Genomic DNA, 16,665 nt, shown 5'->3' with positions numbered 1-16,665 from the left:
AAATAAAGAGAAGTATGCCTTTAGACCTATATTATAATCAGTTGTTTGCATAAACTGTATAAAGAAGTATGTATAGTTTATGTTTGAGAGCATTTGCCTCATTCTGAAAGGAAACATTGGGGCTGGGATTATAATCCAGGATTACGAGCGCTCCCACTGGAGCACAGGTAATCCAATCACTGGAGGCTTTCCAGCGCAGCTCACACTCATTTTGTCTCGAACCTTGGCGGAGTGAAGCACAAACCGCGCCATGGGCCCCCAACACAGACCGAGGTGACTCCATGCCGCTCATTATTCGGGCGAGGCCCCGGAGAGGTGAGTACTACTGTCTTCACCGTGGAGTTTTGGGATTTGGACCATGGATCTATGATTTGGCCTGGACTAAAGTGTCTGAGACTAATCTGAACTGTGAGCACACGGCACTTTCACTCCACGTTGCTGCTGGACTTTGCTGCGTCGGAATGGGACAAAATAAAAATAAAAATGCCCAAATCAAGTTCACTAAAGTGTGTAGTTTAAAGTTAAATCGTTGGCTATATTGTTCAGAGCAATTTCAATAACCGACCCTATTTCTGAGACCCAATATCCAACTATTTACGTTTCATTTTAAGCGTCCATTTTGGTTTGTTAAAGCATGCACGTGTTGCGATTCACTTAAAAGTCTGTTACTATATCTCTAAATCAGAAAACGAGGACATTTAAACTCCAGGATTACATTTAACCTGGAGGAAGTGAAAAGTTAAATCTATAAAATCTTTTGTTTCCTATTCAAATACCCTGACTTTCCTTATGGGCTATACGTAATGGCGCCAACAGGTGTTTATCGTGCGTAAAGTTCCTCCATCCCCCTGGTGCATCCTGGTCCACACGCACTGGCGGCACTGGAGTGATGCTGCTGCTGCTGACTCCGCGCAGGCAGGAGCAGGCAGGAGCGGGCAGGAGCAGGCAGCGAGGCACCCGGATGTGGCGAAAATGTTTGGCGCTTGTGCCTGGCTCTGCGCTCGGGGGGAAAAAATCGCGTATCTAGGTTCTAATTTTTAACGCGAACGACTCGGCTGCCGCGTCGACACCTTTTGGATGTGGTTCTCCGACGATGCGTTGGATGTGAAGCGGGTGGTTTCCATGTGGATACGAGGATGCACGAGGCAGATGAACAGTCTGAAGGTAACGCGCGGAGTTGGAGCGCAGAGAGTGTGGGAGAGTGGGCTGCCCCAGCGTCGGTTCATCCTGGCATCGCTTTTTGTGCATTTTTTACGCGTGGATTTAAACTTATTTGGGCAATTGTGTCGTGGTGAAATGCTTGTTGAGACTGTCCGTGTGCAGGGACAGTGATCCTCGCATCCACTGAGGAGATTAAAATGGTTGGTCCGTTTGTGGGCGAGTTGAGCGCCGCTTCAGACTTGTGACAGCTCAGAGAGGATGCTTTGGATTTGGGTCGTGACAACATCAGGAGTTCAGAAAACTTCAACACGTTTTAAACTTTTTCTGAAGGAGATGTTGTTGCTTTGCCTGGAATGCTCCACAGTATGAAATTAAATCAGTTTTGAAGCAGTTTTATTGCTTGATTTCTTGTCTTGACCTGGTGGCATCACTTACATCACTTGTCTCTTGATGCCATACTGTGGAACATTCCAGACAAGATAATCATTTTGGAACTTCCATAGAAGTTCAGACAATTTACATCGTGCACCTTAAACACACCATCCACCATTTGTTATAATGTTGTCTCCTCAAAACAAACAGACCTGGAGTTGTGTTTTGTTCCATTCGCACACGTTTAACACACAAACGCTGCACTCATCTTGACTTCACTAGAATAATTAGAATAATTTCAGGCCTGGAATTGCCTATTTCTACTGAACAAAAGGTAAAAATGAGCTGTTAATTTGAAAACTACAGCTTCATGACACCATAAGTTGAAACAGAGTGTTTTGAGCATTGGAGATATAGACAGACTGATAATAAAGAATTAATCAAACATGTGAATGAACCAAGCCAAACACAACTCCAGTTATGCTTTTGATGAGGTAGCAACATTATAACGACGATGTAACGCTCACAAGAGTTAATTTCTTATAATACAGGACCTTTTAAAATGTGCAGAACCTCAAATATTTCAGATGTCGAAAATAACTTACAGAAATAAGAGGGTGTCCCAAAAAATTTGACATGATTTTAAAAGCAATTATCTTGAAAACTACTAAGTCTATCTTGATAAAATTGAACAGTTTAGGTGTTGAAAGTGGTTTATTATGGGACTGAAAATTTTGACAAATAGCAGTGATTGGTTAATTAAAAAAAAAAAGTACCCGCCTACCGTCGAGCGAACGAATCCTAATGCTCCGAGGTCAGACGGTTTCTATGAAGTGAAACCAGCTGATGAATCAGACTAGGTAAAAGGAGCTGTTAACTTGAAAACTCCTGCTTCATGACATTGATCACAAGGTGGAAAGCGTTTTGAGCTTTGGAGATGTAGATAACATGACTTAAAGTTCACAAGAGTCAATTTCTCATAATATAGGACCTTTAAAATCTATTTCAGATGTCAAAAAATCTTGAAAACTCAAGTTAGTCAATAGAAACACAGGGTGTCCCAAAAAATTTGACATAATTTTAAAAGCCGTTATCTTGAAAACTATCAAGTCTAGCTCAATGAAATCGAACTGTTTAGGTGCTGAAGGTTTATTATGGGACTGAAAAATTTTACACAAACTTGTTCATCTTCTCTTCTGATGTTGATGTTGGTCTACCAGATCCTTTAGCCCTGCATAAACAACCTTCCTCTTTACATTTTTGGTACCAAGTCCAAATTAGTTTTAGCCAGGCTGGCACCACCAAGTGCCTCCGATCAATTTAATTTGACTAAGTCAGGAATCAGAATACAATAGACGGTTTCCAAGAACCCCAGAAGTGCGAGTTCAGGCACCAGCCAATCAAGGGGAAAGACGTTATTGTCCTTCCTCCTACATAATTTGGGAAAAGCTTAATATACCAGTTAGCCCCGTTAGCAGCTCATTACATACGTCACAACCAAATAGCAGTGATTGGTTTAAAAAAAAAGTACCCGCCTACTGTCGAGTGAACGAATTCTAATGCTGCCAGGTCAGACGGTTTCTACGAAGTGAAACCAGCTGATGAATCAAGTTTATTTTGGGACTGAAAAATTTGACATTATCTCATATACAGTTTTTCACAAACTTGCTCGATCTTTTCTGATGTTGATGTTGGTTTACCAGATCCTTTACCTCTGTATAAACAGCTGAACTCTTTACATTTTTGGTACCAAGTCCAAATTTGTTTGCCAGTTGGTGAAGTTTTTCCAAACTTTGCATTGATGGTTGCACAGTTTTGGGTGAGTGTATGAGCAGATTCCGAGACACAAAATGACTTCTCTTTGGGAGTGAACGGCTCAACCTGAAAACAGAACAAAAATAAAACTTTAAGTATGAAATCACTAGAGTCCCGTAGAATGACCCCAACGATTTTAGCCCAGTTTTCATTCAGTCTCGACTAGGGACGGGCATTCTATAAAATTTTCTTAATCGATTGTCGGGAGAATTAACGATCGATTATTGATTAATCATTGCTTATTAAAATTATCATTATTATTGCACTACTAAACTGCATAAATAAATTCAACTTTACAACATTTAAACCGTAAACACTCTGGAGCCACATCAGCCCATTTGACATTATAATGTGTGTAATGCAGCTTTTCACAAATCTCACAGCAATGAAACTTAAAACATACATGGCTAATTTGCATAAACTAAGCGAAGAAAAAACAGCTCTTGTGCGCTGATGTGGTTCAACTTCTGTCGGACTAAAGGACACGACTCAGTGGAATACAGGTTAATGTGACCATATTTGTTTGTGTCTGCTCGCTCCTTCTGAGTTACAAAGAGCTACGAGAGACGCACAATTTAACGGCCCAATGAAAGGAAATGAAAACCTGAACATTTGCATCACTTTATAAAAAAAAAAAACCTGGACGACCAGGACAGGACGTGGAAAACGGACATGTCCGGGGAAAAAACAGACGTTTGGTTACCCTACACTACGCACAGCAACCAACATTCGGTTTGTCGATTAAAAATGAATGTAATCGATAAAATTGTTAATGATCAATTATCGATTAATCGACTAATCATGCCCATCCCTAATCTCGAGTATAAATATTCAAATGGCAACTACAGAGTGTCTAAAATTTGACTGCAATAAAGAAAGAATTGAATGTTATGTGTTAGAAATTTAAACTTAACTTCTAAAACAGCGAAGCAAACATGGTAGGGGGGCACTGAATTGCTGAATGTTTGCTCCTCCGACCAAAAATTGTGTGATCCGCCTCTGGATAGAAAAGCTTTTGAGACCCAGTTCCACATACCTCTGTGTAAACGCACTTGTACAATGTGTCAGTTGGTTAGTCTTTGTGGGCTGTGACTCTAAACTCTGTCAAGGGCACTGAGCTTTCACTGGCGATTCACATTGATTTTAACGACTCTCTCTCTCTCTGTCTCTCTCTTCATCTCTCTCTCTGCATCATTCTCTGTCTCTCCATCTCTCTCCCCCACACTTGTCTGTTCTCTTCTAGCTGCTTTTATCACAACACTTTCTCTGACTGTACTCGACTTGAGCTGTTGTTGGATGTGGGAGCATTACAAGCAGCTCAAGGCCATGTGACATCTTTAAAATGAAAAATGCATTCACAGCATTCATTCTCTGATTCAAAACATGTCCCTGCAGCATGGAGAGATAAAAACAGAATGAAAACAGACATTTGTGAGTTGATCATCTTATTAAACAGATAAACTTCGGTGCTCAGGCTCTTGTAGAGATGAGGAAGAGAGGTTTAATCAGGCTGTGTAAAGGCCACCGCACACTACAGGAGAATTTGGCTGAGATTTTCTTCTCTCTGAGTTCGAGGAGGCGTGATCCAACTTTGTGTCTTTGGCCCCATCCACACTTGTACGTATTCGAGTCATTTTCCTTGTGGATGCAGTGTTCGTCCAAACTAATCCAATTAAAAATGGCCCCAGAGACGGAATGATCTGGTGCCTCCAGTTTCCACAAATTAATCTGAGTACAGATCTGATCCAACACTGTGTGAACGCCTGAAAACACTGATACGCTGATGTAATTCACCGCTAAAACACTAAGAGGCTAGAACATATTCATATATACGGTCTTCGCTTGTGACCTGCAGACGTATAATCTCTGAAAAGTTTCACATGAGCCATCTCCAACGCGATAGAAGCACAGAACAGACTCACCATCAGCAGAACATCCCTCTGTCACAGAAAGAACACTCATATTCCACTGAGTCGTCTCGTTTATTCTGACAGAAGCTGAACCGCATCAGCGCACAATAGTGAGCTGTTTTTTGAGTGCTCAGTTTATGCAAATGACCCATGTGGTTTTAAGTTTCTTTAAAACGTAAAGAAATATGCTCAAAGCTGTGTGGATAGAGAAGGCTTGCGGACACAGAAATGAAGTGTGTGGATGCAGATCGTTTCCGATACGGTGATACACTGATTCATTTCAGTGTAAACGGGGTCTTTGTGTGTGATTTTGAAGCCGCTGCATTCCTCATGTGTGGTATCAGTGTGACTCTGAGCTCCTCTATCAGATCAGAACCACCAAACATCATCCTGTGGACTTTATCTCCAATTATGTATGCTTTAAAAATCATGTATCTGAAGTATTGCACCACATTTTACAAATAATAATAGCTCAGTTTTTGACTTGTATCTAAAGTAGAAGTGCTGAGCTCTTCTTTTGAACACTTAAGAGTCTCAAAACGAGTTGTTTTACTGTAGACAGGAAACAGCTGTGGCCATATTCTGGCGCAGTTTTTGCGATCGGAGAGTTTAAGTCTCATCAGATTCTCCTCGTGTCTGTGGTGTGAGCTTTTTGTCGCACATTTACCAATCCTTTAAGACTGAAAAATCCTGTAGTGTGTGGCAGCTTTAACAAATTCTGTCAAAACAATATTTTGTACCTTCTTGAAGCTGGGCTGAGATTGAACCTTCTTTAGTCCCCAGAGATTCCTGCTCATGCTAGTTTACTGTAGTTGGTGAATACAAATATTATCCTTAATTTGATAGTCTATAACATTTGATATCTTCTTCTTTTGTAGTATTTATTGATCTCTTATATATATATTTGTTTATCTGTTATCAATTGTTCATTACATTTGTTACATTTCAAATTCTTCATTGTGTCCTTGGGCAAGACATGTACATTGCCTATTTTTGAAAGTGTGTGCCTGAATGATTGGCCAGAGCTGCAGTTATTGTGAGTCCAAAAGCTACTGTGGCTACAGAAGCCACTACAGAAGCTTCCTACATTTGTCAGAGGGATAAAACAATGTCCTGCTGTTCTGGGCTGAGATGGAGGAGCCTGTGCTTATAAGTAGCAGATATAAAAATAACTCTCATTTGACCAAACCATATTTCTTTGTAAATCAAACCTGTTTCTGTTCTGTCATACTCTGTTGTTGTAGGGGCCCAGTATGCCGGCATCAGACGACCCAGCCCTCCTGCTGAAGCCTGGCCTCAGAGCCGCCTGCCCCAGATGCCCTCCCAGGAGTCCCTGCAGGCCCCGGCCAGCTCCGGACGCCCCGTGGGCTCATCTCTGGGCCTCCTGCCCCACCCCCCCCACAGCGCCACAGGGGTCAGTCCGGTCCTGGCCTGGCACGCCGCCATCAGCGCCGCCCGCCAGGCCCAGGATGCGGCCAGCGACAGGCCCTCCGCCCTGCCCGACATGAGCGCCAGGCCCTCCGTGTGCAGCCCCACCACAGCGCCCCCTGCTGGAACTCTGGCCCAGAGGAAGAGGCAGCAGTACGCCAAGAGCAAGAAGCAGGGCGGCTCCACCAACAGCAGGCCTCCCCGTGCGCTCTTCTGCCTCACCCTGAACAACCCCCTGCGCAGAGCCTGCATCAGCCTGGTGGAGTGGAAGTATCCTTTAGCACGCTCTGTATCTGTGTGTGTATGTGTGTATGTGTGTGTATTTATGTGTGTATTTGCTGTTTGGTGAATGTCTTTCCCCACTCTAACCCGCGCTACCTTTACCTGCCTATACACTGCAAATTTCTCTGATTTGGCCAAGATTTCAAAACTTATATCAGGTTATTCATCTGGTTTTTAGATTTATTATTTACTTACTAGCTCTGAAACGGTTTAATTCTAGCCTAGAGGTAATTTATTTTAAGATAACTTGTCAAGTAAAATTATTTGTCCATGCAGCAAGATAATTTCACTACTTTTAAGTCATTTTCTGATAAATTATGTGCTTTATTATTGTAGTTTTTTTGCAGTCTGCTACCGATACTGTCCTGTACAATGGCTTATAGGATTAAAAAAAACATAAATCACATTCACATTTCTTCACAATAACAAACAAGCAAAGTATAATATAAATATTAACTGACAATCTCCTTAAACCAAATAAAATAAAATGAAATAGAGAATGTTTTAAATCAGTCTTGAACATCATCATGTGTCGTGACCTACTTTTCTGAACCTCTGAAAGCTTTGAATAACAGTCATTTTGTTCATGTTAATCTGATGGTGTAATGAGTTAAATTTACAGGCAAAACAGTGAAATAAAAACACCAGGATCATGTAGAGCGTAGAGTTAGTAAGACCAAAATGATGAGGGTCACTGTAGCTGTTACACAGAGAGGGGTGACAATTTTACACAATCTATGGTTAAAACATAAATTTACTATAAAACTGAATTGGATCTGTCATCTTTTTCTTCTTCTTTTCTGTTTGCCTGGCTTCTTCGTCTTGGCTTTCTCCCACATGTGACACCTCTCCACAGTCTGGCTGTAATCCTGCCTGAGTCACTTCATCTGCTGATTCAGACTGTCACGTAGGATCTCCACGCACCATAAGCAGACATGCACCGATACGATTATGGACTGGATATCTGCTTCTAAATATCGGTTAATTCGATATCATGTCTGGACATATGCTGTATAATAATAATAAATAAGTAATAAATAAATAAGTGATAAGTAAATATAAATAATAAGACTATTTACTTGTCATTGTGAGTTCAGAAAAGGTCACAATGTTTGAACTTTTATTTACACATTGTTGTTCACTAGTTACTTAAAGGTTGTATGGAGGATTTTTTTGTTTCAAATTGTCAATGATAGCATTATAGAGGTGCAGTAGCCTTGTAATTATGATGACCAAAAAAAAAGAGAATAAAAATTCATCAACTCTGGACGTGGTGGGGCTAAACATTTGCCAATAGATAACGACACTGCCTCGTTATCTGTTAGCTGATAGGCTCTACGTTTCTAGCGTAACTGACTTGCCTGCGCGCTGCTATTACGTGGTTTACGTACGCCTGTCACGCAGTCCACAGATGCAAGACGCACAGACGCTGTTTATTCCACCAACGCAACAGTTCTTAGCGGCTTTTTTTGACCTATATCTTCCTCGCAGTTAGCACAAAGTTTGTTGCAATGGCAGACAAGAATCCAGGAGCAGTTAGCCGCAAAAGAAAGTCAGTTTTTGAGGTCGCTGAAAGAAGAAGACAAGGGGAAAAGCAGCGAAGCCAAACTAAGGTGATTCTTGAAGATTCATTCCAGCGATGGCGCGACTGAAGCAGACGCAGGGTCTAAAGACTGACGCACTGGTCGCCAAATTACTCCTGGACAGGAAACTTCTGCTTATTATGAAAACGTACTTTATTTCCAAGAGCTAGACAAATGTTTTTCAGGACACGAAAGCGATATCCTATGTCTGAAAACGTAATTTTCAAGGCAAAGAAAGAGTCCGCTTGCTGCTGCGTGTTGTAGCTAGTTCATTCGCACTGAATCTCTGCGCACCCTTCTCTGCACCCCTTTCCTGCTCCTCTCCCCGCTGCCCGTTCCGCTCTTCCCCCTGCTCCTCACTTCTCCCGGCACGGAATCTCCGTGCACCGCTCCCCTCTCCTCTCTCCTCTCCTCTCTCCCCGCTCCGCTCTTCTCCCTGCTCCTCACTTCTTGTCCGCGCACGAAATGTCCGCACACCCGCTCCCCCTGCTCCTCACTTCTCCACCTTGCCTAACCAACACTGTAGTTAGTTGTTTACAAGTCATGTGCAGCGCACCGGCTGTAAACAAACCTGATTCTGGAGTAAGATGGAGGAGGGAGGAGGCGTTTCTACGTAGGGAGCTGTAGGGGAGGGGGGGTGGTTTCACGCATGCGCAACATTTGAAAAAGGACAGTCGCTGGATTTCTCGTTCCTTGGAAAATCCTCTATACAACCTTTAAGAGATAAATAACAGCTACATAACGCATTTGGATCAGTTTTGTCTTTGTGTTTTAAAGGAAATAAATGCTATTCTTAGTCTCTGCACTGCTATCAGCTGATATCGGATATTGACAGATACATAAATGTGTGCTGTGTAACTTTTCCAGTAGAGTGTCCGCCACCTGGTTTATTCCATGTAAGCTCATGTTTTTCCCCATAATGTTCAACAAGATGACATTTAATATAGCTATTTCCATGGAAACAAGAAGACCACACCACAAGATCAAGTAAAAGTCAGATCTGTGAAAAAGTGGGCCCGTTCTTAGCTATAATGCATGTTTTTACCGTAGTTTTGAGAAATAAAAACAGCTGTAATTGAATAAATACAAGATATGTTTGTTTAATGCCATACTGTGGAAAATCCCAGGCAAAGCAATAGCATCTCCATGGAGACAGACCTTCCATCAGAGAAGTTGCACAGTGCATCTTTAAAGCTGTAGAAATAGTCGAATCGGTATCGGTACTGTAAAAGGTGGATCGGTGCATCTCTAACCATAAACACAAAGCATGTCCATGTCCATCAAACACTTTTCTCCATAGAGATGCTATTGATTCATTTGAAATGTTTCACAGTAGGGCATTAAACCTTTCTATTGTCATAGAGACCAAGCCAGACTAAGTTACAGGTCAGATCTGTGGAGAGGCGACACTGCTCACAGTCAGAATGCCTGTTTTTCAAGGTATTTTTGAGCTATAAAACCACCTGTAATTGAATAAATGTGAGGTAGAGCTGTTTAATGTCACACTGCGGAACATTCCAGGCAGAGCAATGACATATCTATAGAAACAAACAGGTGACCCTAAAACATTAACATTATATCTGGACAAAATATAAAATGACAACAAAAACGTCACAAAAACGTCACCCCAGTCAAGTCCAGTCTCACCAGTATGACCATGTTTGATACAAATATTATCCTTAATTTCTTTTTCCAGACCATTTGATATCTTCATTCTTCTGTCCATTTTTGCGAACTGCGTAGCCTTAGCCATCTACATCCCATTCCCTGGAGACGACTCCAACTCCACCAACCAAGAGCTGGTGAGTGACCAATGGCCAAAACACACTCTTTGGAAACATATATGACTTTTAATTTTTTTTATAAAACAATGCTGGTTTTGGTGGACGCTCTCTATAACTCTATTTTCTGATTTACTGTAAGTTATAATGTTGTTTTCTCATCACAAACAGACTGGAGTTGTGTTTTGTTTCATTCACACATGTTTATCACACAAATCCTGCATATTTGGCCTGAGTTTTTCTCTCAAGTGCAAAAAACTCTGCTCCACCTTGTGATGTAATGTGGTAATACAGAAAGCGCTTCACTGTGTTATTTAAACTCCACACACGTTTACTAGAATCATTTGGATAATTTCAACCCTGGAATTGCCGATGTCTACTGAACTAAGGCTACGTTTATATGATGACCAAGTGGTGGGAGGAAATCTGTGGTGCATACGGTAACGCAAAAGTGTGTGGAATTCAATTGTGTATGTTTGCACTTAAAGCAACAAGGGCATCTTTGGACATACAGAAGTTTTCATGCCACGCATTTTCATCAGCTACTCCTTCCACAAAGTTGTCCCACCATCGTCTGGTTCTCCAGGTCTCGTCCGTATCCGTCTGACTCGCCTGCGATGAACTGGTGCATTCAGAATTTGACAGAGGTGATTGCAGATCCTTCTCTGTTCACTAATAATACCTCTGCATATAGTTGTTTCATTGTTGACAAAAGCATGCGTTGCATGCTGTGAAATATTTTGGTCAGCAACAAGAAACACTAATTCAGTATGGCACTGGTTTCCGTGGTCTGTGGTTCTGTAACTGAGTCTTTGTGAGGAATCGTGGATTCTAAGTTAGGATGTGAAGAAGCACATGTGGTAATTTCATCCTGGGGTTTATTAGAAACTCTTGGCTCATCACTACAGAATCATTTGTTTTGTCTCTCAAAGTGATTCAGTGCCTCCTTGTTTTGTTAGTATTTGTGTCCCAAATTCAGTTGTGGTGTGTAGTCCGGATGATTCGGATCACAATGCGGCTCCCCTGTCAAAAAGACGGCAAATTTAGCCTTAAAATTTATTGAAATACAGATTAAAATAATGAATTTTAAAGAAATGCACAAACTTGTCAAGAAATGGGCCCAACATACGCAGTCTGAACTTGTTAGAGTCCACGGTTTGCTCGGATCATCAGCGTTTGCTCTGCGAATGTTTGAAATCCGTTTAATTCAATGTTGCCTGTTCTTTTCACTCAGAATATGAAAAAGACCTTCTCCTTCTTCAGTTTTTCTATTTGTGCATCCGATAATGCAGCAGGAATTTACCATTATTGGAGATAAATACACAAGGTTACACACTATGTTTATCCACTATCGTGTTTCTGCTGCCGGCCACAATATTTCCCATCATGCAACGCAGGCTTTTAATAACAATGTCAGCTGAAACTCGCATATTCTGTACATTTGTTGGGATGCCTCCTGTAAGTTTATTAAAGCTTGAAGGTCTGACGCATGGAAATTATCCAACATGTTTGTTTCTGTGTAATGTACGTATGTGACGTAAATGCGTATGTAACGTGAGCAGATCTGACCAGAGTTTTGCATCTTGGACAGTGTAAACGGAAACGCTACGGTGGAGCGTATTCAGCTTTTCCACTCTGGAGGGTGGTTTCAGATTTTTGCGTTTTTAAGCCCCAGAAACGCCTTCACTGTCTAAATGAAAGGCACTTCCGATAAAATATTTTGCAGTTTTTACCCTCGAGCGTTTTGTGTAATCAGGCCCTAAAGGTGAAAAAAGGAGCTGTTAACATGAAAACTACCACTTAATGACATCACAAGGTAGAACTAATCGTTCTGCGCTGTGGAGTTATACTAATAGACTAATAATAAAGTGCTACTCAAACATGTATGAATGAAACAAAACTCAACTCCAGGTTTGTTTTTGATGAAGAAACAACATTTTAACGTGGCTTAAACCTCACGAGAGTCCATTTTGTGTAATAAATGTATCGTGTCCATTAATTTGTTCTTGGAAAGATAATTCACATTTCACTCAAGGACAGTCAGTCAGTTATTACGTGCTTATTTAATTCACATGTACTTAAAAGACGAGGGAGCGTGGGTATTTGACTCTGTTTGTGCAGATCACTGTCAGCTCCTGGTTATACAATGAATGACTCACAGAGAATTACATTGAGAATACTACCACAGCCGCAGTCTCCACGTCAGGGACCAGGGCTAGCCGTCTTTAGGAGCTTAGGCTTCATATTAGTCACGCTGTCTGTACGCTCCATCCGAATGGTTAAAGGACAAAGGGCAAAGGTCACATCTGCATGCAGGTTATTAGTTCTGACAGAGCCTAAGCAGAATGCAATACAACGTGGTTCAATTCGTAGAAAAGAGTAGTAGAAGTAGAAGTGGACTGAGGGAGTGTGACGTCAGCCATAGCGTTCAGATCCAGTCAAATGAAGCTCATCGAGGCCTGCAGTTATAGGAGCGAACACTTTTCATGTATTTGCATTTGCACACACAGCTGATGAATCATATCTATGACCAAAGACATTCGTCGAGCTCAGAGGTCAGTGATTTTACCGCTTTAACAGATCTGTGGAGAGGCGAGCCCACTCAGTAATGCACGTTTTTTCAAGGTATTTTTGAGCAATACTTACAACTGTAATGAAATAAATGCTGCAGGTTTGAATCTAATCGAGGTGCCTTCCAGAGGTTTGTCGTAGTTATAACAGCGCTCAATGGAGGATTTATGTGTGTTGATGTAAATGAAAACTTTTTTGAAAACGGTGCTGTGTGCACGATGTTATTTTGGAAAATGGAGGGAGAGGAATATTTGTTTCTCAACATACTAAATGTGTAAACGCAGCCTAACAGCAGTGTGGCGTTCAGTGGTTCAGCTGTTTTTTTTAATCTGTTTTTTGTGACTTTCAGTGACTCCGCATTCAGTATTTTTAGGTTTATCTGTTTTATGTGGAGTTCAGTGTCTCTGCATTCAGTGTTTCTGAGTTTATCTGTTTTATGTGATGTTCAGAAGTTTTTGTAGTTTTTTAATAGTAATTTTTTGTGATATCTGTTTTATGTGGTGTTCAATGGCTCCGTGTTCAGTATTTTTTAGCTTATCTGTTTTATGTGGTGTTCAGTGGCTCTGCGTTGAGTATTTTTGAGATTATGTGTTTTATGTGGCATTCAGTGGCTCTGCGTTCAGTCGTTTTTTGTTATATCTATTTTATGTTGCGTTCAGTGGTTCTGCGTTGAGTATTTTTGATTTTATCTGTTTTATGTGGCGCTCAGTAGTTTTTTGTATTTTTTGTAGTAGTAGTTTTTTTTCATATCTGTTTTATGTGACGTTCAGTGGCTCTGCGTTCAGTATTTTTGAGTTCATGTGTTTTATGTGGTGTTCAGTGGCACTGCGTTCAGTATTTTTTGGTTTATTTGTTTTATGTGGCGTTCAGTGGCTCTGCGTTCAGTATTTTTGAGTTTATGTGTTTAAAGTGGCGTTCAGTGGCTCTGCGTTCAGTATTTTTGAGTTCATGTGTTTTATGTGGCGTTCAGTGGCTGTGTGTTCAGTATTTTTTGGTTTATCTGTTTTATGTGGCATTCAGTGGCTCTGCGTTCAGTATTTTTGAGTTTATCTGTTTCATGTAATGTTCAGTATTTTAGAGTTTATGTGTTTTATGTGGCGTTCAGTGGCTCGTACTCATTGACTGAGACGTGCTCTGGACAGATGGGGATTATTCACGCCGTCAGGGTCTCACTGCACATTATAGTGTTCTGTGAGAGCTTTGTGCATCAGTGTGGAAAACCAAGTGTAACATACAGACATCCTATCTACAAATAGAAAGGTTTTGTCACGATGATTCCTGTGTATTTCTGCTTCAACGTAATATACAAGGAAGGATTTTTGATATTGATGACCAAACTGTGTGCTCAAACTTACAGATACTGGGACATGGAGCCTTTAATTTACTTTAAAGTTTCTATATTATGCAAAATTCACTCTTGTAAGCTTTAAGCCGTGTTAAAATGTTGTTACTTCGTCAAAAACATACTTAGAGTTGTTTTGTTTCATTCAACCATGTCTGAGTAATCCTTTATTATGAGTCCAAAGCTCAAAATGGTACTTTGAATTACTCTACTAGACAAAGATATACACGCCTTTTGGGTCTTTGTTGATAAGAAAATAAATTAATAAATCCATAAGCATTGAATGTCCTTGGCTAGTGCATGAATATGAGGCTCACCTCTCTCATACTAATGCTTTGTTCTTCCAAACCCGACCAAAACAGACTTTCATTTTTGCATCTTTTAATGTTGTTTATTCAGTGTGTAAGAGAGAGCATATTTGGCACCTAAAAAAAAAAAATCACACATTGCCTTGTTCCACAAATAACTATGAGGACTGAGAGAGGACTACATCAGGCCTAAACTGGGACTAAACCTGTACTAGAAGAGGACAAAGAGAGGACTACATCAGAACTAAACTGAGACTAAACCTGTAATAAAAGAGGACAAAGAGAGGACTACATCAGGACTAAACTGGGACTAAACCTGTAATAAAAGAGGACAAAGAGAGGACTACATCAGGACTAAACTGGGACTAAACCTGTACTAGAAGAGGACAAAGAGAGGACTACATCAGAACTAAACTGAGACTAAACCTGTAATAAAAGAGGACAAAGAGAGGACTAAACCAGGACTAAACTGGGACTAAACCTGTACTAGAAGAGGACCAAGAGAGGACTAAATCAGGACTAAACTGAGACTAAACCTGTACTAGAAGAGGACAAAGAGAGGACTACATCAGGACTAAACTGGGCCTAAACCTGTACTAGAAGAGGACAAAGAGAGGACTAAACCAGGACTAAACTGGGACTAAACCTGTACTAAAAGAGGACTAAGAGCACTTTTACACCACTAATTTCATTATTTGGTCTGCACCAGGCAATAAAATTGTTCTTCTGTATCATATAGATGCCAGTGTGGTCCACTTTTACATCTGCAAACCAACCAAAATTGGTCAGACTGACATATATCCAAGGCTCGTGTGCATAGCAGATTTGACTACACGTGGCTTGGGGATGCTGAGGCTCTCCCGTCCGCCAGACCTCTCAGAAGCTAGGCCCAGTGGCCTTTCCATGGATCCCCTTCCCATTGATGGTGTGGGCTGGTCCTGGTAGACACGGTTTCTCAAACCCTCCCAGGCATCCAGACCCATCCCCAGGCCCCGGTTAAGGGGTGTGACGGGGGCTAGTTTGCACACAGGGCGACCTGGTCGATCCTGCCAGGAGCATATCCTTGTCTCAAATATTAAGCCATGCAAGTCCAAGTCCACACGGCCAGTGCAGGAATGGCTCATTAATGGCTCACGTTTGGCTGTGGCTCGAGGTTCTCCCCATGTCACAAAAAGGAAATTTAATAATTTGTATCCCCTCCCATGATGCATTTCGAATCGTTCATTTGGACCTACTGTCTCTGGTTTGGACCCAAGTTCGTGTTCTCACCAGAGGGACGGCAGCAGAGTTTGGCATTTGGTGTCTGTGTTTGTGTGCATGTGTACGTGTGTTTGTGTCTGTGTGTGTTTGTGTATGTCTGTGTGTGGAGATGAGGATTAGCTCGCTGGATTAGTGAGTGTGATCCAGAGGAAATGTGGCTGGACCAGAGGGTCTGTGTGTGGGAAGAGATGGACAGTTTCACAAAGTCTAAATTCCTCCAAGGTCTCTTCCAAGACAAATGTCCTTCTTCGGCCTGTCACTATAACAAACTTTGATTTGCGATATACTGCTTAAAGGTGCAATGTGTAACTTTTCTGGTGGAGTGTCTCTCAATGGAAATAATATAACTTTGTCTGGAAGTGTACCTTTAAATGTGTACTTGAATTTCTGCAATTTTGTCCATTATATATTCCAAATGATGCATATTTTCCACATTTCTATATTGAAGCTACATGTTCTATTGTGTATATTCTAGTATTTTAGTTTAGTGCTGAACTGCGATGCCCTGTGACATACACTGTTGTGACTGCACAGTGATCAGCGGGATCCCTGCAGCCCACGGCCCTGACCTCACACACAGCCAGTACACACGACTAACGCAGCGTGTGTGACAAAAGGGAGATTTACACTAATATGCAGTCACACAGAGACACGTTATGTCCATGTGTCTGCAGTGGAAATCATCCGTACATTCAGATTATAATGTGTGGATCCTAAAGACATTATGGTTAAAGTTCTGTATGTTGCTGTGCTCTCAAAAGGCTGTTGACACTCAGTACTGATTCTGATACCATGACAATGAAGAAAATGCATAAACATGTAGTTAATTTAGTTAATAGAGGTTTCTTTTAT

General features: G+C 41.2%; 1 protein-coding gene across 1 annotated transcript in view; it reads left to right on the top strand.

The window, feature by feature from the left end:
* Positions 1 to 281: 281 nt before the first annotated feature.
* Positions 282 to 16,665, top strand: part of cacna1db (calcium channel, voltage-dependent, L type, alpha 1D subunit, b) — a 131,000-nt gene continuing 114,616 nt past the window's right edge. The window contains 3 exon segments of the mRNA XM_055165889.1: positions 282 to 315; positions 6,503 to 6,956; positions 10,248 to 10,353. Of these exon segments, the coding sequence (XP_055021864.1) occupies positions 282 to 315; positions 6,503 to 6,956; positions 10,248 to 10,353 (594 nt within the window).

The sequence above is a fragment of the Boleophthalmus pectinirostris genome, unplaced genomic scaffold (assembly GCF_026225935.1).
Source record: "Boleophthalmus pectinirostris isolate CB_2022bp ecotype Guang Dong unplaced genomic scaffold, ASM2622593v1 HiC_scaffold_8, whole genome shotgun sequence".
NCBI classification, from domain to species: Eukaryota; Metazoa; Chordata; class Actinopteri; order Gobiiformes; family Gobiidae; genus Boleophthalmus; species Boleophthalmus pectinirostris.
Note: the sequence above shows the minus strand (reverse complement) of the source record. Positions and strands in the feature narration are given on the sequence as shown.